The sequence below is a fragment of the Cucumis sativus genome, chromosome 7 (genome assembly GCF_000004075.3).
Source record: "Cucumis sativus cultivar 9930 chromosome 7, Cucumber_9930_V3, whole genome shotgun sequence".
Taxonomy (NCBI): Eukaryota; Viridiplantae; Streptophyta; class Magnoliopsida; order Cucurbitales; family Cucurbitaceae; genus Cucumis; species Cucumis sativus.
In genome coordinates this window covers 17,626,530-17,653,457 of record NC_026661.2, presented here as the reverse complement: position 1 = coordinate 17,653,457, position 26,928 = coordinate 17,626,530, and the positions used below count along the sequence as shown (strand labels likewise).

The window sequence follows — 26,928 nt, the reverse complement described above, 5'->3', positions numbered from 1 at the left end:
ACCAAACAAACAAAGTCCCAAGTCCTAAACTATGTTGATTGGCCTTTTTAAAAAAAAAGTTCATTAAATTTTATTAAATAATGTGACTTATTACTTCTCCAATTGAATATGACTGAATTTAGGTTCACAACTTTCAACTAAACTACAACAATTGCAAATCCTTGTGCACATCAAGAGCAGCAGCTTCTAAGGATATTGAGGTTCATCTATCTTTTGAAGAATTCTTCACCTTAAAACACAAAACAAGAGAACCAGAAAAAAGAGTACCCAAAAAACATTAAGTGATCATTGAAAAAGAATTGGATGAAACTAACAGTTTCAAGTTTAAGTACAAACTATTGTATCAAATAGTTGAAGAAAAAGGTTCAGCTTGATTTTTCATTTGAATTATACAAGTTATATAAACGTTTTTAGAATACAAGTACAATAGTTTTTTCAAGATGACGATTGCTAACCTTGCTAGCTCTTGTCAACTCATGCGTACATGATATGTCTTCTCCATCAATGATCATACTTCATTTCTCTTGAGTTAATCGTATTCTAGTTCATCAGGAGTCACTGGCCTTTTTAGCGGGATGATGGACTTCTTATCGACATCCCGCGATAATGCTTTCCTCATATCTGAATGTAAACCATAATGAAGTAAAGTAAGAAATTAATTAACAAACAAATTTGTTTAGTTCTCTTGGGGTAGTGTAGACTTACCTAATCCATCTTCCTCCCCTGAATAATAACGAAGCACACGCCGATAGATAATATAGTCAAGCTGGTCGAGGGAAAAAAACAAGCAAAAAGAATGGTCAAGGTAAGTATCACCTTCCTCAATATGAAGATAGAAAAGTTATGTCAACAGGGGAACTTATAAAAACACAACTGAGCATCAAAATAAAAGGGTTATGTAACGTAAATAATATCTTATAAAATGAAATATGACCAAAAACTCATGCTCTAACTGGGAAAAGGAAACCTATGTGAGGTTGCTGTAGATAACACTATAGGACTCGGGAATGTTTTTGCATTTTTCTTTACTTTTCTACTGAATACTTCTCTTCAAACCAGCATTTCCAGAGTTTTAATTTTAGATTGTAAATTTCCATTTGGCATATAATACGATATATATTTTAATCACACATATAACATCACTTGGGGTGGGGGTGGGTGGGATCTATGAAGTATTATCGCTATTGCAAACTTCGACATCTTTCCGTCCCTCCTTTTCCATCTCCACTGAACAAATAACAACTAGACCAGATGGTAATGAATTCATATGCAGAAATACTACAAACGGAATACCATATGATTCATTTTGCAGAAAAGTAAAAAATTAGGGGCAGAAGAGCTGAGAAATCTACACTTAATCCCAGGAGGGTATATGAAAATGAGCAGGAATTTCCTTTTTTTAGATACTTATTACACTACGAGAAATTAACATCTTAGAGACTACATAACATTAAAAAAAAAATCCACAACGAGGTCGTTGTAAAATTGGAATAAATCTGATACAACTTTCAGAAAGTTGATACAGAATAGCAGTTTAGCTTTGAATGAATACATATTAGGTGATAGAGCAAGGACAAATAAAACAGTAATTGTATATATGTGTGTGTGTATGTAAAGATAAAGTACTCGCCAGTTGCACCCCACCCCACCCCACACACAAATTTAGAGTTATCTTGCTGACCCCAGGTAACCAAAGAGTAACTCTTCTTCTATCCAACATTACCTGTGAAGTGAAATTAATGCTTTCTCTCTTCTTGCTACAAGAGAATTTTCCAAACTTGGATATAGTTTCCATTCTTGAAAATGTGGAATGTTCTGCTATTCAAATCACTAGGGTATCCTAGTTTTGGAAAAATGCTTACAAATACTTTTAAGGTCCCATCTCCTAACTTGAATAGAGATTCTCACGATCAAGTGGAATGTTGCCACATGACCAAAAGAGTATGGGGCTAGGCATTGGAAATTTAAGAAAATAAATGTGAACATCCTTGTTAAATGGTTGTAAAGGTTCAGTTAGATACTTGGGCACCTTGGAGAATCACACACCAAAAGCCAGCTATTGAGGTGGGAGAGCCAAGCCACTTAAGTACCACATTGGTCATCCCACTCTAACCAATGTGGGAAAAAAGTAGCCCATACTACTTTGGTTCCTAATAGGTTCCCATTGGAAAGGGAGGTACAAGTTGGAAAACTGTTAGGTTACTAACCAGCAATACATCAAAGTTTGGAAGTGATTCCTCAGCTTGTTTTCACCTACCAAGATTTTTACTCTATTCAGTTGAGATCAAGGCTGGTTTTTCTTAAGAATTACGTCTGATTATGTCATATGGAAGCATAACCATCTAAAGAAGACCAAAGTCTTGACGTGGAGTCTTTTGTTAGCACTAACAGCCATCAGTCCTTAGAACAAAGTTCAAACAAAAAACTTAAACTTCCTTCTCCCAAATTGGTGTATCCAGCATATGAAAGCAGATGAGAGTTGAGACTCTTGATCCATTGATCTTTGCTTTTAACTATTTTCAGCCAAAATATGGTATCTCCTAGGTTGCTTCACAACTTTATTCCTTTGATGCTTTGTGTTTTTCCCCTCAGTCCTGGAAAAGAAGACTAAAACCATTTGGGCGAACTCTAGTAGAGTGATTGAACATGACAATTGGGCCTAGGGGAAGGAGAGGGATATTATGTTTGGAAGCTTACCCTTCTTCTCAACCTAATTGATTATTAAGTAAACGACTTTCATTGAGATAAAAATGAAATAATGTAAAGGGCTACTGAAAACCATGTTCACAAAAGAGAGAGGAATCCCTCTAAAGAAACTCCAACTATACAAGATAAAACCTATAGAACAGTTGCAAGAGGTCTTTGAAAGCGAAGCCCAAAGGAAAACATGATTTCTACCAGACGAAAGATCCCTAGTTGAGTTGTGAACTCTCTTTTTTGTATTTATGTTCTCTCTTTGACTTATACCACCAGGAGGTTTTGCATCCCTGAACATTTCATTATTTCAAGTCATCAACAATATAAAACTTTGATGGAACTGAATTATTATTAAGAAACTAAAGTATCATAGTATGAGTAGCATGGAGCTCCGCTGGCACGTTTCTTAAAAAACAAAACCATCAAAGATTGAAATACACTTCAACTAAAAAAATTAGAAGACTAGATGAATGGCAGTCCTAGAAGAGGAAACCTACCTTCTCATACATCTTGATTGCAGTGGTGTTCGATGCCCTCACAAAGAGATCAACAAAATAGGCTTTATCACTGCCAGGAAGCGGGAAAAAAAAATCTACATTAAATATAAGGCTCAAGAAGAAGAGAAAAACTAAAATTACACTGTTGAACCAGAAATAAATTAAGTTCATCTTACACTTTGTCGCTAATATCCTCAAGCAAGTTCATAAGCTTCTTGGCTAATTGTTGCCTGCGATATTCTGGAGAAACACTTACAGCAGTTACATGACCATGCCATGACTCGCCTTGCCCCTCGACCTTTCCCATGACTGCAATGACAAATCATACAAAAACCAAAAGATTTTAAAGAGCATGGGTTGGCAGTTCAGGGACGAGAATGAACAAGAGTAACTCAACTAAAATTAACTAGCTTCGGAAATTCAAATCATTTCATAATTCTTTGGCTCTAAAGTTGAACAGAATCAATAATCCCATACAAATTATAAGTAACTGAAAATATGCCTATGCATGTCTAATTGTTCAAGAATCAATTTCCACACCCACAGCTCAAAAGCAAAGTTCCAAACCATTCAAACAAACAAAGAGACAATGCGATAAAGGAATTAGAGAGCAATGACACTCACTGTAACCCATTATGCGGTTCCCAGGGGCCTCCGCGACATGGAAGTAATCAGGCCATCTTGCCAAGTAGGTCATGTAGAAGGACATATTGAACTGCAAAAAAAAAAAAAAAAAAAAACGGGGGGGAAGAAGATTGCATCAACACCGAATTCAGAGGGAATTGAAAGACCGAAAAAATCCACTTTGAAATCAGGAGAAGTGGAATTGAAATAGAGAAAAATACGGTTTCTGTGAGGTGATCGAGATTGACGGAAGTGAAACGAAGTAGATCATTGCAGCAAAATCTTCGCAACGTCGTCATAGCTTTTGCTATCGCTCTGTGTTTGAATGCTCTGTTTTTTTCTTTTGACAAGAACGAAAAAGAGTGTAATTTGTTTGTTAAATGGTCCAAAAGCCCACAACAACATATTGTCCAAAAGCCCATAACAACATATGGTCCAATTTTGGATCTGAAATTCCCATATGGTCCCTCCCTTTCAAATTTATAAAGGTTCAAATAACAAATTTGCTAAATTAACTTTATGAAAATAACAACTTACTTTATGAATGTTTAATTGAAAATAACAACTTACTTTATGAATGTGTAACCAATTAAAGTTGTAATTTTTTTTTGTTGAAGTTATAAACATTTATATAATCACTTAGGGGTTATTTGTATGGAAGGAATTAGGATGAGGTTAAAATGGCCAGAAATTAATTAGCTGAAAACTATCTAAATTTCAAATATTATAAATAGATAAATAATAAACATAATTCAAAAAATTAAAATAATACAAATTTTAGAAGTTAGTTAAGTGGTAAAATAGTTTTTTAGCTATCTCTATACTCGAAATGTAGATTAAAAGAAAACTCATCGTTTTGAATGGATATAACTTACGATATTTGTTTATCAATCAAGTTATCATTCTACATGTTTAAGAAACTTGTTGACATACTAATCGTTGCAATTTTGATAAGAGTAGCTAAATCATTAGAAGAGGAAATTGATGTGCAAAATTGACACTTGGAAGTTCAAGGCCTTTAAAATGTAGTATAAATTTGTAATTTGCTTATGGTTTGGCTTGGAGTAAGAATGTAATTTAGTTGAAAAGCAGGGACTAAAATGTAATTCAAACTCATATTTTAAGCTCATGCTTCGACCAACAAATCACAATTAAGCTTATTTTTCCTTCCCCTTTCTCATCCAATTCAGAGCACCGGCACTAAGCCCTAACAGGATTCCGGCGACCGAGAATCCCAACGGAATCAATGGATCTTCTCAAGCAAGAGCTTCTAAAGAAACGTCAAGCCCTAGCCACCGAAACCGGCGGCAAGCGCGTTTTCAAGCGATCCGAAATCGAACAGAGGCAAATCCAACAGCTACGCGAGAAAGAGAAGCGCGAATTGGAAGCTAAAGCTCTCCGCCAATCCACCACATCCGCTACCGCCGCGGAGGCCGTCTCCACATCTTCTAAATCCAATCCATTAGCTTCAGCCTCTACCACTTCCTCCTCCGTCGCAACCAACTCTACCACCACCACTTCAAAGTCCCTAACCGACGAGCAGAATATCGACAACCTCGTCCTTCCCAGACAGGAAGTGATTCGAAGACTCCGGTTTCTGAAACAACCCATTACGCTTTTCGGGGAAGATGATGATGCTCGGCTTGACCGTTTGAAGTTCGTGCTGAAAGCGGGGCTTTTCGAGGTGGATAGTGATTTGACGGAGGGGCAAACGAATGACTTTCTTCGGGATATTGCAGAGTTGAGGAAGCGGCAGAAGACGGGGATTTTGAGCGAGAGGAAGAGGCAGAAGAAGGAGGATGGTGCTGGGGAAGAGGGAGATGGAGGTGGGGCTGATGAAGAAAGTGCCGATGGAGGGTCGAGTGGGGTTGAAACTGACAAAGATTTAAAGAGAATGAAAGCTAATTTTGATGAGTTATGTGAGGAAGATAAGATATTGGTGTTTTTTAAGAGGTTGTTAAACGAGTGGAAGCAGGAATTGGATGAAATGCCTGAAGCAGAGAAGCGGACGGCCAAAGGGAAGTCTATGGTAGCAACATTTAAGCAATGTGCTCGTTATTTACATCCTCTCTTCAAGTTTTGCAGGAAGAAGGTACAATTTTTGTCCCTTTAGTTACGTAGTCGATTTGTTGAACGTTCAATTCTCTTGATGATTCTTCATCTTGACATACTTAGACTTCATGGTAGGTTCGAGAATAACCAGATTGTCTTTTTCTATGCAAGTTAGAGATGTTTAGAAATAGCCCTTCCAAGTGGCTAAGAGAGTACTAAATGGAAGAGTTAAAAGTAGCTTAGAATTTACACCAATCTAAAGCCACAAGAATAAGAGAAGCCAAAAGATTGCTTAAGGACTTGCTTTTGTTGAATGTTATTATTCATCTCTAGCCATAGTAGTCAAAAGTGAGTTCTAGCAAATTCTGTATCCAAATTCCATATAACTCTCTCATTTTGAAACGATGACTATCAATCATCCAAGGGAGTAGGCTGTTAATGTTAAAGGGGAGAACCACTTGGGACTAGAAGTTCATTTGCATGTAATTCGGCAGTTCCTCAGCCAACTGGCACATGAAGAAGAGATGGCTTTTGGATTCGCATCTTCCACTACTTGGGTCTTGAGTAGTGGCATCAATTTGGAAGTCTTTTTTGTTCTTTTTTTGTTTTTGTTTTGTTAGTCTTGGTGCTCTCATGAGAGAGCTCCTACAAGTAAACCTCAGCTTCCTTTGCATATATTTTGAGTGGCATATCATCTTATCTTTGGAATTATTTGTCTACCATATCCTTGAATAGGAAGTTGGAAGTAGAAAAAAAATGTATTTTTCAGACAGCCGAATTCACATATTGGAAAAGCACAAGTAAAAGTTGGAGAGCAAGTATAGGAAAGAGACCCATTCTTTATTTTCAGATCCAAAAAAAAAAAAAAAAACCCTCAATTCAGGGTCCTAGCTTCAAGTAGAGAGGTTTTAAATGTGTCTTGGATAGAATCAGTTTACCAATTGTAGATAGAGGATCTCCTTGGGAAAGCATTTGAAAATGAAGCTTGTAGGACCAATTCAAATCGACATTTTGCTCCTATTGGAGTTCAAATCTTTTTAATCAATAATAGGTAAACGATACAACAATCGCCAATAGAACATAACTCAAGTGGCTATCAACCTCGACCTCTGAAGTTCAATCCCATCCCCCCACCCCACATATTGTAAAAAAAAAGAAGTAACCATTTGGCAATTACCTTTGGAAGTGTGGTAAGAAAATAGATACCGATAATAAACCATTACTTCATTTGTCAAGTCAGATTTCTTATGATTACAATCTTGGACTATGGCTACCCATTTACTTTACGTAGTTGGTTGCTGGCTGTTTTGTTATTACCAGGGCTGCCGGCTGAATGCTTAACTTATGGCCCGATAGCCTCTTTAGTTAGACCCTTGGCTCTGGCCACCTGTGTGAAAGCAACTGCCCCCTTCTTACTGCCACCCTATGAATCATATATTACAAGTTTACAACTATCTAACCCCATTGGTGTTAGTGGACCGTCCTTGTTAATTTCAATTGCACTATTTGACTTCTCAAGCTCCCCTTCCCCTCTCCTGGGATGGCTGTGGAATGTACATTACATTTTTTGTTTTCATATAATTGAATAAAGTGCTGTTTTTTGTATTTTACCACATGCAAGTGTCATTCTCGAACTTCCTTCTTTAAATCTACTATTATATACTTGTTCATTCCTCTTGGTTTTATTTTTTACTTGTTCATTGCAAACCGCTACATCAGTTGACAAATGTTCTGTATGCGACAAACATTTACTTAAGTAGAAGTTATTTGTAAAATTATTTATCTGAGGCTAGGTTCTTCGGGATAAAAATTCTGGCATGCATCATGTTTGTATGGAATGAATTATTGCATTGTGGTGTTCTTAAGATTCAATTATCTTTTATGTTTACTGCTCTCTCTGTGGCTTGCAGCCTTGCAATGTACTTAGATATAAATGCATAACTTGACATTTGTGAATGCTGAGAAACAAGAGAACCATAATGCAAGTTTGCTGAAATCAATTGATTATCTTCCAAGATTTTCTTTTTTAGCAGATAATTTTCATTAACGTATTATTATAATTTTCTTTTAGGTTCTTCCCGATGATATTCGGCAAGCATTGTTGGTAGTTGTTGAATGCTGCATGAAGCGAGACTATCTAGCTGCCATGGATCAATACATTAAGATGGCCATAGGAAATGCCCCATGGCCTATTGGTGTCACTATGGTTGGTATTCACGAACGTTCAGCTCGTGAGAAGATTTACACCAACAGTGTGGCTCATATCATGAATGATGAAACAACAAGGAAATACTTGCAATCAATCAAGAGATTGATGACGTTCTGTCAACGGCGCTATCCAACGATGCCATCCAAGGCAGTAGAATTTAACAGCTTGGCGAACGGTAGCGACCTGCAATCTCTGCTAGCAGAAGAGAGAGTTTCTGGAGGAGGCAAGCTGGGTTCTGATGAGAGGCTACGAATCATGCCTGCCCCAGAAGATAGCTAGGAAGTTAGAGTATCCTCGCTTCTCTTCTTTACTGTCTTCATATATGTAATCCATAATGTTCTTCAGCATAGTTTGGTAATCATTGAGTTGATTCCGGATTACTGTTTGAGATTGAAGTCTGTTGACGTCAAACACTTTCTAGCGATGTTTTGTCTACAGCTTTGCAAACGGTAGTAATGATGCAGTCCATGCTATCTGAGGAGATTTTGGGGGGAATCAATCAGGGTGTATGGACGAAGTGCTTTGAATCATGCCCGTCCCTGAAGACCTGGTAAGAAGATCCTCTCGTCGCTGCCATTTGTTGTGTCTGTATGATAAGTAATTTGAATCTAGGTTGGTAGTCAGTAAGTCAATGTCCAAGTACTGATCGAGATTTTTCTTTTCCTTCCAACTTCGACAATATGTGGAGTGAGAGATCTTTACTTAACTTCTTGGTTGAGCTTATATAACTGATACAAATATACTCCCTCCTTTTTGTGTAAGGATTGAGATTGAAGTATTTACCTAATATTCTTGTTGCTTTGCTAAGATAGGTGAGTGAGTGCAATCTCAAGCTTATGAGTAGGGTGACAAGTGTAATTAGGAATAAATAAAAGCCAATATCACTGTAGTGGATTCTCAATTGAAAGGTTTTTTCTTTCTTTCTTGTTCCAATCTACTGATCTTTTTAAAATATAATTTAATTACTCAGAAGGGAAAAAGAAAACTTTTGAACTTGGAAATGTCAAGACCATATTATTCTAAATTTTATTTTTGATCTGATTATAATTTTTTTCTAATATGAGAATCAACCTACTGACCAAATGAAAATTCTTAAAAAATTATTATCTTATAATTAATTTGTTGTGTCAGCGATCAGTTAAGAGTAATTAACATATTTGTACAAAACGTTGAAGATTTTGATTGTCCAATTATCAAATTTAATAATTAATTTGACACCGACTTTATATATATATTTTTTAAAACGGTGGGAATTGTGCATTGCGCAAAGAAAATAAAAATAAAAATAAAATAACTAGTTTTTTTATTAAAAAAAAACAAACTTAAAATAGTTCATCGTGTGAATCAAGGTTATTGATATGGTCACTTCTCTAATAAATATCGAAAGAGAGCCTAACCTGTTCCAATAGATCAGATTTTGCAAACTAAGAGGCACAATTTTTTATAATTTTATAATTTTAGATAGAAATACGAACTTAAAACAATGCGACGATGACCACAATCATAATTTTGAAATGGTATGGAATTTTTTGAGATATGTTGGAACTCTTGAGATTGACAAAATTTGAGAGACATCCTATTAATTTTCAATTTTTGTCTAAATGAAATTTAACCTCTAACCTACCCCAATTACCTTTCCATACATAGCAAAAACTATTTAATTCTTTAATTATATTCATGATATTTTGTAATTCGTGACTTAACATCGCTTTCAAGAGAAATTAATAGAATTAAAACTTTTTCGATAAATTAAAATGTGGTGTATTTTTTTATACAACAAAAAGAACTGAAATTATGATCATTAATATCCAACCTAAGAAAGTCTACCACATTTTTTTATACATCATATGCCGAAAAAAGAACAAAAACAAAAAGAAAGTAATTATTTGTTTTTAACTGCATAATTAAAATGATAAGCTTAAAGTATGTAATAGCACTCCCTCATACTAACTTTTGTAAAAAGCATTTAAATGAAAATGGTATTTTTTTAAAAAAGAAAAAACCCCTTTTTTGTTCTTGGTCAAACTAAACAGATGAGACCTTGTCATATCACATGATCAACAATCTTGATATTCACTAACAATATATAAGGACGTGATTGAAAATTGTTAAATCAAAAGGTTGAATTTCTCTAAACAACCTAAGATTTTTTTTAAAACTTTTATTTTTTAGGAAAAAAATTCAAAATGAGTCATAAGGGAATATGGAATGAAAACTTTGAGTTACTGTTCATACAAATTATACAAAAAAGAGAATAAATACTCAATTCTATTTTTTCTTTCTTTCTTTTTCTTTTTAAATAACTTTATGCCCTGATATTATTTGAGGATTATTTATTATTATTTTAAATTAGGCTTACAAACCTCATTCCACTCTTAAAAACTGAAATTTTAAAACTAACAAAAAGTAGTTTTTAAAAACATTTTCTGAGATTTCAACTCTTACCCTTAAAAGAAAAAATGAAAAATCATTGTATGAAAATTAGAAAGATATTTTTTTCTTAATTTCAAGAATCTTCTAAAAGTTTAAACTTATTAGTTTTAAGAAATTTTAAGTTTCTTAAATATTTATTATACATAAAATTAAAACTCTCATAACCTAATAATAAAAAATTTTAAAATTAGAATTATAAAAATAATTTTTTTGCCTTATCTTGTTCAAATGTAAATAATTTATCTTTACTTTTTTTAAAAAAATCCAAATTAAAAGGGCATAAATGAAATAACTACAAAGAAAAACTTTTTCTTCTTGTCTAGTATAACAATTATTAATTAGTGGCGAGCATCAATCAATTGGAATTGATTTTTCGATCGACTATGATTTGTTTAGACTGATAGTTATTTTAGGTAGGTTAAGTCTTTGACATTTTTTTATAAATGTTGTCAGTTTGAATTTTTTTTTCAAACCAATATAATTACACAAACCAAACATCTTCTTATCTTCAATCTATCACCTTCAATTTGGTGGATTGATTAGAATTTTCAATCTTACAAACAAAGGAAAAGGAAGCAAATATAATTGAGTTTAAAATATGGGAAAAGAAATATAGAGTTGAAAGTTAAATTGAAGACATATTTAGAATATGAGGGGGAAATATATATATTATATATATGTAAAAGAAAAGAGAGTGGGAATTGGAATAATTATGAGGGGAATATACACGTAAGCGCCAAGCCGAGAGGGATTTGTTTTTTAACGTTGAAAAGCATATGGGCATATGATGCTGAATCCCTGATTGTGATTTTCCACATTCCTTTTCCTTTCTTTCTTTTCTCAATTATTTTCACCCTCTCTCTACTTTCCTTTTTATTTCTTTTTTTCTTGTTTTAACTCAAAAAAAATCTATCTAACTATTTCTGTTCCATGTTTTGATTATTGGAAGCATTTATGAAAAATTTAAGAAAACTTCTTTATTGTTAAAGTTTTTATATGAGGAATTCAATTTAGGTTTGATTGGCATTTGAGTCCAAATTAAGTTGGACCAATTTTCTTCTACCACAATTCGACAAATGTCCAAAACAAAATGATGATTTTAAAAGATGCCCAAAAGTGTTTTCTCTTTGTCAAAATGACACAACTATCCCTACAACCTTATTTTGTTATATTTTGAAAAATAAAACTAATTTAATATTTTATAAATTCTAAACTTAATGTCTAAAATAATATCACCACCGTCAAAACTAACTAAGAGATGCATAATCTGAACAAATAATTAAAAATTAAAGTTGAAAAGTAGAGCAACTAATCTATAATTTTCCTCCAAAAATTATCTTTTAATCATCAACAAAATTTAATTATAATTAATAACTAATAAGTAAATGTCGTACTCAAATTGAGTCATTCAAATAATACAAATAACATGAGTTAAAAAATCATCTACTTAACCACACAAATATCCTATACTCAGAATCTCAATTCTATATCTTTGTTTAATTTTTTCTAATATATTTGAAATAATTAATAAGTTGCCAATTTAATGAATAATGAGTGATTATTTACTCTTTGTCTATTTAAAAAAAAATTTGTATTCAATTAAAGTTTTTCAAATTTTCAATGACTTTCCATATATAATATAAAAGTTGTTAGATTTTTTTTCAAATTTTTAATTTTTTATTTTAATTATCACCGATGATAGGATTTGAAGGTTATTATAGTAATTCTCATATTATATAAAAATGTTTGTATGCAGTGTGTTTTATATAAAATGTTAATTTTATATCCAAATTTGACTTTTGTACAAATTCTAATTCGCAGTGTTTAATTTAGTTCGACAATAACATTTTATATAATATGAGAATTACTATAAACTCACGTACTTCCTCTTCCATAATCATTTAATGGAAGAATCAATTGTTAATATCTTAAAAGGTTTTGTATCAATTACATATAATAGTAATTATTTACTTTTAATTTAATTATTTGATGTGTGACCAATAAATAACTAACGACTTCATGAACGTGGATGAATCGTTTTTTTTCTTATTTTAGCTTCGTAATTTTTTTATATATATATTATACTCCCTTTAGTTGTAACTTCTATATTCTTAAAGGTTGAAAATTGTTGTTACTTGTCATATATATATATCTATATATATATATATATCATATTTTGTTTGGTTACATAAACAATTTTTTTTTATTAATTATATTCTTTTACCATTTCTTTATTTGAAATAATAAAAAAAAATTCTGATATTATTTTGTAGGCACCTTTAAAATTGAAAAATAATATTTGATTTGAAACTATTATTTTTAACCTTGAAAGCTTGATGTTAATACTCGTTTAATTTGTGTTGGCACGTAAAACTTGCATGTGTTGCAGCCTTTTGTGAATTTTATATTGACCTGTTAAGATGCATGAGTACTTACATCAATTTGATGTCAAGCCAACCACAAGTAAATGCTTTAAATTACTACATTGAATTTTTAATTTAACTAAAGCATACTGAAAATGATTAGATCTCTCGTTTTTCAAAGTTTAATTACTTAATTATCATATTTGGAAGTTTGGAACTATCAAATATGACTATTTATTATAATGTTTTTTCACTCTAACACTAAAAACATCATAAAAGTTACAGGTTGTGGAGCATTATAATTGAACCCAACTTATTTATTTTGTGATTAGTATAATTCATTCATGTAGATTGACTACACAAAATTCAATAGTCTTACTTCATTCTCTAACGTCGCTTCCTAGTTTTTTTCGACTTGGACCTACCTTTAAATCTTGGATATTGCATCAGATAACCTTGCACTTTATAAAGTGGGGTTAAGAGGGAGACTTTTTGTTTGAAAAATATATAAACTAGAAGATGAACTTTTTTTTCCTCTTTTAATTTTGTTCCCTTGCTAATAATATAACAATCAAATTGGAGTGTGATTGATATAATCAGCCCATAAGTGGATGGAGCAACTTCAACACATAAAGATGAGTCACAAAAAGGGTAATTTGATATCGTGTATTCATTTATATTGATGACCTCTTTATTTATCTTTTTTTATCGATTCAACTCATATTGTTAATATTTATTTTTAAAACAATAGCAATAAATTTTATTTTAAATTGATAAAACTTTAAAAAATATATATTTATAAAATATACCACAATATATTTTTGATAAATTAATTATGATAGACCAAAATAAATAACCATCCATGTCTACGTGATAAAAATAATAATCAATCTTGATCTATTATCAATCAATAGTAAGTAATCAATCATGTTTTGCTATATTTAGACTAAACGTCGTCGAGTGAGATGTTATAACTACTTCAAGTTTGGAATACCAACTATAAATAATGATATGTACAACTATTGATAACCAACAACAAAATAGTATTATAGTAATAATAAATACTAATTTTCAAAATTCTATTTGCTAGGGTATTTACCATTTGTTGTAGTATTCACTATTTTTCTCTTATCCTCTCTTTTCTTTTATGCTACATGTTTATTATTAACAAAAACAATTTACACTTTTAAAGACAAACTATTACAATAACGAATAACTATAACAAACCAACTAAGTCCTCCAAATACTCTCTTCAAAATTAAATTAAAACCAAACTAAAAATCTAAATAATAAGACTCAATTTATTAACTATTTATTATTTTTTGTTATAGAAAAATTAAACATATACACACTACTTCCACCTTCAACTTATTTTATTGGTTATGTATATTCTATGGTATTTTGTAAACGTAGCAAAGCAAAACAAATTTATGATAATAATGTGACGACCCTCGGATAGCTTTATAATTATCATATGATATCTCTCCGATAGCTCTATGATTACTGTTTAATATCACTAATTTTGCCATATTTGCAATATGAAAAAAAAAAATGGTATCATAAGTTGTTTTTTTCTAAACGTTTTTTTATGCAATTTTCCTAAAATTTATTAATGATTTAAAAAACAAAAAGAAAAATCTAAAAACCTAGAAAAATAGCTTTCCAAAATATTGCGTTTGTTTCTAAAATTTGAGTAAGAACTGAATATTTGTATTTAAGAAAATGGGAAAGTAATGTAAGATATGATTAAGAGGGTGCGAAGGACATTTGAAGTAATTAAAAAAGATTAAAAACTGAGCATCAAGTAGAGAGCACGTGGCATAATGTGGGCGCCAAATCTAATTACCTCAGAAATATAACTACTTTGTACTTTCTAAACAACAAATATATATATATATATATATATATATTATATAAAAGTGACGTCACGTTCCAAATTTTTAAGAATTATTTTTCTTGTTTTCTTGAAATTATGAAAAAAAAGGCTCAGAAGTTGGTGTTTTGATATTCTTACCCCCAAGTATCGCATTTCTTACATGCCACCTACTTTCTCAAGCCTAATTTCCAACCTCATACTGACACGTGGCACTCAAATGCTCGTCCGTGTTCCCTCCTCCTCCTCCTTCTTCTTCTCTCTCTCAGCTCTCTCTCGTGTCCACCCGCTGATGCTATGGATGCTCTCTTTCAAGTCCAAACCTCGGTTCCTTCATCCATGGCGAAGCGGCCATGTCCATCACAAAACCCTAGAATACCAACTTTTACTCAGATGGACCTTCTTCTCGAAGCTTTTCTTGGCCTTTCAGACTCTTCTTCCATCTGTATCGACTTTTCATTCGAGAGACTTCTTGACTCCTTGCCTTCTGACTTGGATCAGACTCGTCTCATCGATCGCGCTCTTCAAATGGGCACCTACTTGCTCGAAGCTGGTAAACGTTCTGCTAGGAAACGAGCTACTAAGCATAACTCTGTCGTTTGGGCTCTTCCTCCTGACCTCACCATCAAAGTATGTTATGAAGTTTTTTAAATGTTTTTTTTTATAACTTTTTGAATTTTTATTTTAGCTTCGGAATTGTTTGGGATTTGTTGAGTTTTGGAAATGAGTGTTCCTGTTATTGAGTATTGGATTTGGTGTTTTCCTTTGTTTGGTTTAGTTGTGTTGGATGCTGAATGTAATGAAATTGTAGTGCCTTCAGTTGAAATTTGAGCGAATTTGAAGTAAGATTGTAGTCAGCTATGTTTTTGAGAGTGAGATGTTAGTTTGGTGATGGTTGAGAATAGAATTTTCCTAGCCCTAGTTGTATCTGTTCATTGGCAATAGGATTGAGAAAACCTGCATATTTTAGTTCATATTTTTGTATGGACGTAATCAGGCGGTTTGGTTGAGAGTCTTCAAGACAGATAGTGTATAGCTTATAATTCGTTTATTTCGAGCTCGGGAATCATTGTTACCAGCTTCCACCTCTTCAGCTCATCATCCTGTTATTTATGGTTGGTTCCATGCTGTGTTCCAACATCCATAACAGTTGATTAAAAAATGATGGGTTTTGCTGGAGTGGATGATGACGAACTGTGGATTTTCAGGTTTTTTCCATGCTTGATGCACAGAGCCTTTGCTTTGCAACAGCTACTTGTTCGATGTTTCACAAGTGTGCAATGGATCCTTCCTGCTATTCCAACATTGACTTAACAACAGTTTCTCCAAGAGTTAATAATGCAGTCGTTTCTACAATGATTCACCGAGCTGGAAACTCCCTTCAGTAAGATATTTTCTGTTGAAAGTTCATTATCAAATGTTGATAACATGAATTCTAATGAGGTAATATGTTCATTGAGGATCTGAAACAGAAGGATGAATAGTTGATTAATCTCGTTGGTGATTTGGTCTTTTGAATCTTGTCTTTCGGCCAACATAGTTATTCATTTTGCATTAGACATTTTGACTATTAGTATTCACTACCCAAGTATTGATGGTTCAGCTAACTCTTTAAGCTGATGTAAGGAGTTTTATCCTTCTTAATCTTGTGTCTCACACCACATCTGTTGTAATGTTAGTGTCTGCGGGAGATGCTAAATTATTCCCCTCTGTGGTCTAGCATTATCCATGCTGTAGTTAGAGCAAAATATGAAACAACTCCTTACTTCTCATTCTATACAATAGAATGCAATATATGTAGGCATACATGGAAACTCTAAATAGAGACTAGTAAATTACAATAAAGGACAGAAGACTAATAAGCTCCTATAGTTACATATATACTATAACTATCCAAATTCTGTTATTTTCACTTGTTAAATGAAAAAAAAGTCTGAATCTTCTTATCCATATAATTAGTTTTATAACGTTAGTTTTCTTTATTTATGAACCAAGTCTATTCTAGGTGCCTGCAAAGGCATGTGAATTAGGTTCATTGATCATCAATTCCAACTGTAATTCCTTTTACCCTCTGCTAGGAAACACTGGAATTGTATTATTTTTAATTTTCTAAGCTTTTATTGACTTGTCTTATATGTCCCCCACATTAATTTCAGATCTCTTAAGCTTGGTATAGTTCCTGGCCCAACTTCATCCCCAGGTTCTTGCCAACCGTTGGTATACAATGTCAGTAGCTTCTCATGGAATGACAAAAGATCCAGACAAGGGAAGGAGTCATCAGTACTCACAAGATCATGCTTAAACCCTTTGGGTGGGGCCAGTACTCCTGGGTATGGGCTTACTTTTGAAGTCTAGAATGTGCTAATTGTGAAAAAGGAGTTCTGTTTCTGAACTGTTAAATTTTATAGGATGCTCTTAAAAACGCTGCATCTCTACAACATTGAAAGAATGGATAGTCCATCACTTCGTGCTGCATTATCTACTTGCCCGTCTCTCCTTGATCTGGAAATTGTGGGCCTGTAAGTTTCTTTAGTTGACCAATTTTGTGGTTTTCTAATAGTTTAAGCTGGAAGATAATGTTTTTGTTTTAAAATGTTGTTAATGGTGAACTGTAATTCAGATTCAACCTTTTGGAAAAATCGAGGACTAAGATTTCTTCAACTCTTGTCCTGATGTGTCTCACCTTTTCTATTGATATCACCAATTAATTATACTTGTTCTTGTCATTTTTCAACTTCATTCATTATTATTTTTTTCCCACTCCAATGAACTTATTCTGTTTTTCTTTTTAATAAACAAATATACCAATCATGTTTTCTGGATAGGTTCATAACTTTATCTTAGTGTATGGTGCTTTTGACTGGATGATAGTATTGTCCTTTCTTTAAGATTTAACAATCAGTTAAGGGCATGATAATTGCCAACAAATTTAGAAGGCGATGCTCTCTCTTGAAATTAAACTCATTGTCTGCTTCGTTTTTTGCCTGCTCCTTTGGGTTGCTCCTTCTATTTATTTATTGTAGTTAATGATCCACGTCCTTCATTGAACAGTCATGTGGAGTTGAGACAGACATTGATGTCTGTGATTGAAAACTGTCCACTGATCGAACGTTTGTTCTTTGAATCCTCAAAAACAGGTTTATTACCTATCTCATTTGATATTCTCTTTTAAGTCTTAGTAGTCATCTGCTTATTCATTCCTATTTTGAAAATGACAGGCAGAGATGACAGCTTGAAATCACCAACATGTGTTGATCTAGTTCAAAAGTGTCCTCGTTTAGTGTCTTTAGCCCTTCGGGGATTTAAACTCCATGATTATAAAGTCCGCATACTTGTTAAGGTATTCTCTGCAATTACAAGGAATTTTCTGATGCATGCATACATAAAATATTTCCACTACTGATTTTAAATTCTTATGTTGCAACAGTATTTAACTACTACTACATATAGTTATTCTGAATTTTGGGACATTGCTATGAAGCTGCCATGTATAACATATCAACATATTTTTTTTACATACTTTAGTTAGTTGAATATAATAGGTAATCTAGATAAGCTCTTTTGCTTTTGATTTACCTACTATATATATAGCTTTATTTTTAGAACTCAAGGACACTAATATACAACCTATAGAACAGATCCTGTTCAAGTAAGGTCGTACTATATATACATATAGCTTTATATATTTACTAGAATTATTTTGTGTTCCATCTCATAGGATAGTTGCAATTTACTTGAAGTTCCAAGTCCTGACAATAACTTGTGGTATTTTTGCTTGCTTGCATCCACTCACTTAGCTATTATCGTAACTGGACTTATTTTCTATTGTTGGCGGATTCTTCAACAAGACACATCCCGTCTTCTCCTTCTCTTATCATACTTGGAATATGTTCTGTTGTGGGGGTTCTGAAAGAGAAAAGAACCTTGAATGGCGAGAAAAAATAATTATTTTCAAATTGGCACAAAAGTGCATATTCATTTAAAAAATCAATATTTTTATGCCTAGATCTTTAAAAATGTTAGAAATATTGTGTTTATATCTTTTAGTTATCCCCTTCTTTTGTAATCACGTTCACCATATCACTTAAATTATTTCTTTCTAGAGAAATGGAAGGAACAAAGAATAAGGTTTTTACGTTTAGACTAAGGTCACTCCAGTTAGGGTAGAGAGCACAATGGGGAAACCTTCTTTGAACTCTATTTCAGGTTCTTAGCTGATTTGAGCAACATCTCTTAAGGAAAACTTTCACCATCTTAGGAACTTTAGCTTTCCAAATCTCCTTAATTAAATCTGGACCAGGAGACCCCTGTTCCTTACAAACTTGGAGCCTTGGACAGTGGAAACTAATTGGAGAAACGGCACCACTCTCGGAGCCCAATAGTCAATTGGAATTCTTAACTAGAGGTTCCTTGTGTCATTGTCATCTAAAAAACAACATTATGTGTAGCTGATTTGCTTGTGTGAATTGTTTCTTTCATGATCTTTTTGGTCATTGCTGGTAGTGGTTGTCTCGGATACTCTTATCTTGTGTAATTCCACGGAATTTTTTAATCTTAGTGAAATTATTGCTTTGAAAACTTATCCAGGGACTTCGAAGGTTGAAATATGTTGATTTTTCAACATCTTACTCAATTACTGGAAGTTTTCTTAGGTAACTGTTGTTATTGGCCTATCTATAACATTTTTTTTATGCAATGGATAATTAAGAAGGCCGTCTATGTTTTCCTCAGAAACCTTGGCAACAATATAGGTGGTAATTTATTGGAGGTCTTGATTTTAAGAGACTGTATGCATCTCAAAGAGGTCAGGATCGTGTATTGTTTTGATACCTTATTTCCAAAGATTGCTTGTAGGCTAATAATTTTTTCACATGCAGATGGAAGTTGCTCGTTTTATGACATCATTACTTGCTGGAGATTTCAAGTTTCTTCGACATCTAGTGAGTTTGATGGAAATTGACAATCATTTTCTTCTGAATATCTGGTTAAAGGTTCATTTTGAACATTTAATTGAATGATACCATATTCATTAAACAGGATATATCCAATAGGGAAGGGTTGGCATCTGAGGATGATTGGTATGAGAGATGCTACAATTCAAGGTGATATTTCATTGAAAAAATCTTACTATAAGGCTCAATATTTGTTTGGATATTCCACTCAACGTCAACTTTCATCCCATTTTTTGGTTATAGTTTTAACTATTTATTTATCTTCATCCTGTTATTTAAGAAAATATTGACCTAGGTTTCTTTCTACAATACACTAAGATTCTATCAACTAGTTCTTATTTACTATTTTAATGGACAGTATCATTCCAATTGAGCAAGTAGTGAAGGAAAGGCCTGATGTATGCTTACTGGCTGATTTTCCATCGGAAGGAAGGTAATCACTGGTTAGGATTGTCATTGAAGGTATAATAGTCATGATTATTGGCTGAGTTTGTTACAACTACGCAGATTTATATAGAGGAAGTGGAATTGGGTCAAGGCAAATTTTGTTAATGTTTTGGTAGAGAGCTGAGTTTTTATTATTTACAAACTCTTGTTTTCTTTATATTTTTTGTTCAGGTTGCAATCTCCCATTGGAGGAGAAAGAAACCAGAAAGTGAAACTAACAAGAGAAACCTAACAAAATATCAAACAAGAGCACCAATAAGATTAAGCTTAACCAAAACTAAATTTCAGAATTCTTTTGACATGCTTCTGAATTTCAGAGAGAAGAAATTTTAATGAATCTAGCAGCTAGGTTTTACTGATACATTTTTTTGGTGGGCTAAGGGATGAGTATCTAGAGTTGTGGAGGTGTATAAGTAACAGAGGTTTTAGAGGTTTTAGAGGTATGGAGAGGGACCCTACACCAGTAAAAGTATTTTGAAGGAATGTGTACGAAGGTATACTGATATACGCTTTGGATTTTTTTGTCACTAGATGTTGACTTTGGGGTGCGTTCTACGGTATGGATAATGGGACATTGGTATCGTCAAACTATGGCTTCTTTGCTTTTAGTGTTGTACTAGAGCAACAACAAGATGTGTTTTAGCCTTTAGAGGTGGAATAATGTTATGATTTGAGGGTCTAGTAGTCACGCTAATTGGTTAGTTTGTTTTTGTTATCGTCAAGTGTGAGTTGGTGGGACCGGGATTAGGTAGATTATGTGAACAGTGTATGTAGAATAAGGAGTCGAATAAAGGCATAAAAACTCCTTGTAATTTTCCTCTTCCATATTATTATGAATCAACAGTCCCTTCTACTTTTCCATTCTTATTCCGGCCACTATGATCTATCCTTCAAAGTTTTACGACTGAAATCCTTAAAGCACTTCTAAGTGTGTTATTTCTTTTCTGTTTTTCTTTGGGATCTCTTTGCAGTTACTTTGAAATTGAACAAATGCTGGAAAGCGAAGTCAACAGTGACACTAGTCTGCCAACACAGCTGAGTAGCGACACATCTGATTCGATGTTTATAAGTTCTTCAGAAAGCAGCTATAATAGCGATCAAGGTAGTGGAAATGAGGATGGTCGAGATGCCGGCTATGTAATATTTGAGGAGAGCTCAGATGAGGTGGATTATCTTGCTCTATAGGAGGAAAAGTTTTAAGCACACGCTGGTAGTTGCAGCAACCAAATGAAATCGGTAAAGATACTCTCTTCTCCATTCTCCCAAATGCATAGACACAAATATAGTTATAGTAAAATGGGATTTGTCCATAAAGCATCTGTAATTCTAGTTTGGGTTTGGGTTCACTGCGGGGGGTTTAAGAACTCCTAGGCCCAAAAAAGGAGTGGAGTCTCGGTCTCCACTCCTCCCCACCCAACATTGCTCTCCAAACACCCATTTAACTTGGATTCAGTGATTTGGTGTTGCCACAATTTTGATAGATTGATAGCAAAAGAATGTGGCCACTGAAACAAAATAAGTTGACATAGTCTATAAACTTACTTTTTGTTATACGAAGTGATGCTTAAAGCCATCTCATTTTCTCCCACCATAAATTCCATTCTGCCATTTGTTGTATACATGCCAGTTTGTTCGATGTTACAAATAAACATGTTATATGTCGTCGCATTGTTTAGTTAACGATATCAACCGTTGGGAGTACATAATATCATAAAGATCATAGGGCATCATCACAAATTCTCAAAGTTTAGAGATCAAATACAACCATCAAACTTTTGATTTTATTTATATTCTATAACTAATGATAGTTTTTTCTGTAGGGAGGATGGTTTGAAGTTACAATCTGCGGGTGGGCGGCATGAGTGATTCGGTGTTTGGATCTTTACCAAAGACTGAAAATTTTTGAATTAGTAGCCTGGTTGCTTGACATTCCCCATTTATATATATACTGAGACACAACCAACAGCTATAATATCCCAACTAGCTTCCTTCCTTCCAACCCTTTCTCTAGCAGAGGAAAATACAAGAATAAGAGGAGAGAAGAGTGGAGATTTAGGTATTCTATCCCCTTTCACTCGTTATTATGTTGTTGTAGATCATCACATATCATTGTCATCGTCGTTTCGTAGAGAGCTCTCTAGTTCCTAATGATGATGCTAATCTGCCATGAATGTAAATTTTGTTGTACCATTGCTTTTGTAGTGCCATTTATCCTTGATCTAAATCAATAGGAGTTAGAAGTTACTGTACTAATTGATAATATTTTGTATTTGTATGCATCAGCTGTTCAAATTATAGCATCGTCTGAGGAATGTAGTTATGACGTTCTTTTCTTGTATCATTTTGTTTAAGAAAAGTGCAATTCTTGCTAAGGTGGTTTGGTCTGCCTTTTTCTTCTTTGATTATTTGATTATGGAATCGCAAGATTGTTGATACCAATTCAAAATTTTAGTCTTATAGATATATTCATGAGATATCGACGTGGATAGATCTTTTGTGAACAAAAATAATTATTTAAATTCTTAATTGAGTTGTGTTTATTTTTAAACAATATTACGAAAGACATTGATTATATTGATTATATCTATGTTTGATTTACGTAAATCTTTAATTTATTTTTATTGAGTGCAATTAAAATCTAGATTTGTTTAGAAAAATAATTGTATTACTTGGGGTTAATAATTTGTTGTAGATTTGGGACTTCTACCATGTCTTAGAAAATGAAGCTAAATGTTGGAAACTAAAAAGTATAGTTTTAAAAACTTGTTTTTGTTTATATCTTGCATATAAGAATTATATTTCTTATCTCGAACGGAAATGACTCAGTTTTTTAAAAAAGTATTAAATATAAATTTTTAAATTTGGTTTGAATCTTTAAAACTTTTGTAAAAAAAATTAGTTATAGTAATTAGATTGAAAGTAGTTATATGTAATAATATATTTTTTTTAGATTTGTAAAATAGTTTATGAGAGTTCTATCAATTTATTTGGCTTATAGCCACATAAGTATACAAGATTGTCAAAGGATTTAACTATATTTACAATTCTTTTATACTCTTTATTGTTATTTTTACAATTACTACATATTAAGGTGATCCAACTGTTAGTCGGAGTGTTTTCTGGTTAACTACAAGTTGGTATGGAAATAGGCAAATCGATCTTGGTGGTCATTTCTAACCAAATTGATCAATTGAGTTTTCGATTTGTCAGTTTTGTTAGTTAATTAATAAAAACATAAAAAATATTTTCATTAAATTTTGATAGAAAATAAATAATATGTGACAAAAAATTTTAAACATACCAAATGAATTTAACAAGATTAATAAATTTAAAATTTGAAAAAGTAAATAAATAAAATTAATTGGGAAATGACTCCACCCTAAACATAAAAAATTACTTATATATAGAAATAAAAATTATTTTGCTAATCAATCCAAATAGTTGGAAGACACCAAAAATAATGCTTATAACATATAATCTTGGAGGTTTTTGAGAATCGCTTTGTACCTATTGTTTTAGAAGGCAAGTCGGGACGAGTAAGTTCCATGGCAAGCGGCGGCACGCAACCGTACAAACCCTACCGGCACCTGAAAACCTTGACGGCACACACTCGCGCCGTCTCCTGTGTCAAATTCTCCAACGATGGAACTCTCTTAGCTTCTGCCTCTCTCGACAAAACCCTTATCATCTGGTCTTCCTCTTCCCTCACTCTCCGCCACCGCCTCGTCGGCCATTCTGAAGGCATCTCCGATCTCGCCTGGTCTTCCGATTCTCATTACATTTGCTCCGCCTCCGACGATCGCACTCTCCGTATCTGGGACGCCCGTTCTCCCACCGGCGAGTGCGTCAAAACCCTACGAGGCCATTCCGATTTTGTATTCTGCGTCAATTTCAATCCTCAATCCAATCTTATTGTCTCGGGCTCCTTCGATGAGACTATTCGCATTTGGGAGGTGAAGACTGGGAAGTGTCTTCATGTTATAAGGGCTCATTCTATGCCTGTTACTTCTGTTCATTTTAATCGTGATGGTTCGCTTATTGTTTCTGGGAGTCATGATGGTTCTTGTAAGATTTGGGATGCTTCTAGTGGGACTTGCCTGAAGACTCTTATTGATGATAAAGTCCCAGCTGTTTCTTTTGCTAAGTTCTCTCCTAATGGCAAGTTCATACTTGTTGCTACACTCAATGATACCCTTGTAAGTTCTCAAACTCAGGTCTTGTGCTTGTTGTGGTTTTAGTTTTTTTTTTTTTTTTGTGTGTGTGTGTGTGTGTGTGTGTGTTTAAATTGTTTTCTTGATGATACGATTCTGTCGGCTGATTGATTTTTGAATCCAACTCAGTGAGATTGCTGGTAATGCTCAAATGGTATCTTATAGAATGAAATTTGATAAACCTTCCTTCTGTTTTAACCCCATTGTATCCTGAAATTCCAGTTAACCCCAAACAGTGCAGACTCCACCTATGAGATATCGGGATAGTTTATTTCCTAACGCATTTGCATCTCTTTGCCATGATCTGATGATCTACAGTTGGGAAAGAAAATAAAAGGTTATTGAATGAGTTCTTATTTGAATGTCGAAGGGGGAACCATCTTTGGGTTGGTTAAGTCTCTAGCAACCGTGCACATTGTCAACTTCTTAGGAAATTAGATGAGGATTGATTTCTTAAAGATTTTACCTTCCCTAGCGAAATTAGGTTGGGATTGATTAAAAAATTATGTAGTGGTGTGGTTGATCAAACCAGTTACTGTGGCATTTTAAGATCAGAGGTTTTGATGTAGTACAGATAAATTTGGGGTTTTGGGAAGAGTAGTAATCCCTTTGTATTCTTGATGATAAGCCAAATTAGAAGCCTAGGAATTAGGATAGTAAGGTTTTATAGGAGTAGGATGTTCGAAAATCCTGGATTAATTAGATTCTGAAATCATTGTAAACTTATTATATCTGCAAGATATGAGATTATGACCACTTACTGGCGTTTTCATACTCTATAGTATTTGATAGACAATTTTTGGAATATCAAATCTATCAACACTATAACATCTAGCTAAAGTTTATCCTGTCTTTAGTCAATTTGAAGATTTGCAGTTATGTTAGTTCTAGTCGTCTTCTTAATTTGTTCTACAAGAGCCCATGAACTATATGCAGTACATAGTTAAGACTATATGGTTTTTTTATGTGAAAACCAGCTTCCGTGGAGATAAATGGAAGAATATACAAAATTCAACCAAAGAAGCCACCCAGAAACTAAACCAATTTTACAAAAAATGGGCTCCAATCCAGAATGCCAAGGCCTAAAGGATAGGCTTTTTCCGAAGTATAAGATGGGAAAACTCAGACTATTTGGTTATGATGGCTAATTTCTATTTTATTTTATATTTTTTTAGAAAAATTTTAGGGGCTTGTGACTTTCATGGAAGTAAATATTAATTCAGAGTTGTGAATGTTCTGTTGCCTAGATCAATTTAGCCCTTCTTTGCAACTTAGTAGGAGCGGAAAAACTATTAAATTTTGTTGGGTGAGGATGTCATCACATACTTTTGTTTGTATTCTTAGACTTATTAAATGCAACTTCATGTTCGTATTTTGAATACAATTGTCTATGCCTTTTCTTATTAGAAATTCACATTTTCTGTTATTTCATATTTTTGTTTTTGTGGGTGCAGAAGCTATGGAACTACTCAGCTGGAAAGTTTTTGAAGATATATACAGGACATGTAAATCGAGTCCATTGTGTTGTGTCCACATTTTCTGTCACCAATGGAAAATACATTGTTAGCGGATCGGAGGACAAATGTGTGTATATATGGGATCTACAGCAGAAAACTATGATTCAGAAACTCGAAGGTCACACGGATGTTGTCATTTCTGTGTCTTGCCATCCAACGGAGAACAAAATTGCATCTGCAGGACTTGATGGGGATAGATCAGTTAGAGTTTGGGTTCAAGATCCATGACATCCATATTTTTCATCATCTTTGCATATCTAACTTCCGAGGCAAGTTAAAGAAACAAAACTAAAACCAATAGAGAAGGTTCGTTTTCATGTGAATTTGATGCTGAATAATGTTTTCGTCGTGTACTGGACAACAACTGGGCATCGCTGATCAATTTCACTGGCAGTTGTATATACGAAGACTAAAGACACACAGGTAAAGAGTTTCATATGCTTAGTATTAATTGTATTTGTAGAGGAAAAACAACAAAGCTATAATAAAGTTGTAATTTTAATTCATTCTTAGCCCAGAATCAGACAGAAATTGGGCAGTACTTGTTATTTGAAGAAATTAGGAATGCTTACAAATAACTTTTCTAAGTATAATATTCACCTAATAAATGATTCTATGTTATTTACAAACTTGGAAGTTTTTAGAAGTTTAATAAGAGCGTGGTATTACAAACTTGGCTCATATTTTTGGTTCTAAAATAGGATAGGACATACTATAGGATAACATTTCCTCATGCATATAGACTATAGTCAGTCTTCTTTTTAGAGAAAACAACCTATCTTTACTTTACTATATGAATGAATTTTCTCTATATTTTAAACCTGCTAGATTTTCTCTTGTTTATTTTTATTGAAAGTTTATTTTTCAAATACTAAAAACACCTATTCTATTTTATGAATTTGTTGATCTATCTTTTATTTTATGTCATTGCCTTAAAAAATCAAATAAGTTTTTAAAACCAAAACTTTATTTTATTTTCTAACATTTTCAAATTAAATTTATTTTTTTCAATTTCTTAAAGAAGTTTTAGTCACCATCTAAAAATACAACCAA

General features: G+C 33.1%; 4 protein-coding genes across 8 annotated transcripts; 3 read left to right on the top strand and 1 right to left on the bottom strand.

The window, feature by feature from the left end:
• Positions 1–38: 38 nt before the first annotated feature.
• LOC101204385 (N-terminal acetyltransferase B complex catalytic subunit NAA20) lies at positions 39–4,197 on the bottom strand. 2 transcript variants are annotated; one of them, XR_004218318.1, is made up of 7 exons: positions 4,040–4,197; positions 3,819–3,909; positions 3,371–3,503; positions 3,195–3,264; positions 706–766; positions 456–621; positions 39–229 (listed from the first exon to the last, which is right to left on the bottom strand). XR_004218318.1 is itself a non-coding variant. In XM_004146933.3 (6 exons), exons 1-6 carry the CDS (start codon positions 4,115–4,117, stop codon positions 530–532), a joined length of 525 nt encoding a protein of 174 aa, XP_004146981.1. In that variant the 5' UTR covers positions 4,118–4,197; the 3' UTR covers positions 264–529. The 2 variants fall into 2 exon arrangements, 1 of the variants encoding a protein (XP_004146981.1); XM_004146933.3 differs by lacking the exon at positions 39–229 and having other exon boundaries at positions 264–621.
• Positions 4,198–4,962: 765 nt separating this feature from the next.
• Positions 4,963–8,998, top strand: LOC101204146 (pre-mRNA-splicing factor 18). Its single transcript, XM_004146932.3, has 2 exons — positions 4,963–5,910; positions 7,942–8,998. Exons 1-2 carry the CDS (start codon positions 5,065–5,067, stop codon positions 8,356–8,358), a joined length of 1,263 nt encoding a protein of 420 aa, XP_004146980.1. The 5' UTR covers positions 4,963–5,064; the 3' UTR covers positions 8,359–8,998.
• A 5,955-nt stretch (positions 8,999–14,953) lies between these two features.
• LOC101203898 (F-box protein SKIP17) lies at positions 14,954–22,545 on the top strand. Of its 4 annotated transcripts, XM_011660999.2 has the most exons (13): positions 14,970–15,378; positions 15,957–16,132; positions 16,905–17,078; positions 17,157–17,267; positions 17,800–17,885; positions 17,967–18,088; positions 19,336–19,400; positions 19,480–19,552; positions 19,626–19,688; positions 19,786–19,850; positions 20,059–20,133; positions 21,119–21,383; positions 21,968–22,545. In XM_011660999.2, exons 1-12 carry the CDS (start codon positions 15,046–15,048, stop codon positions 21,330–21,332), a joined length of 1,557 nt encoding a protein of 518 aa, XP_011659301.1. In that variant the 5' UTR covers positions 14,970–15,045; the 3' UTR covers positions 21,333–21,383; positions 21,968–22,545. The 4 variants fall into 4 exon arrangements, with proteins under 4 accessions (XP_031744886.1, XP_011659301.1, XP_031744887.1 ...); XM_031889026.1 differs by lacking the exon at positions 15,957–16,132 and having other exon boundaries at positions 14,954–15,378; XM_031889027.1 differs by lacking the exon at positions 20,059–20,133 and having other exon boundaries at positions 15,038–15,378.
• Positions 22,546–23,608: 1,063 nt separating this feature from the next.
• On the top strand, positions 23,609–26,504 carry LOC101209956 (COMPASS-like H3K4 histone methylase component WDR5B). The gene is made up of 2 exons (XM_011660998.2): positions 23,609–24,343; positions 25,813–26,504. Exons 1-2 carry the CDS (start codon positions 23,693–23,695, stop codon positions 26,101–26,103), a joined length of 942 nt encoding a protein of 313 aa, XP_011659300.1. The 5' UTR covers positions 23,609–23,692; the 3' UTR covers positions 26,104–26,504.
• The last annotated feature ends 424 nt before the right edge of the window (positions 26,505–26,928 follow it).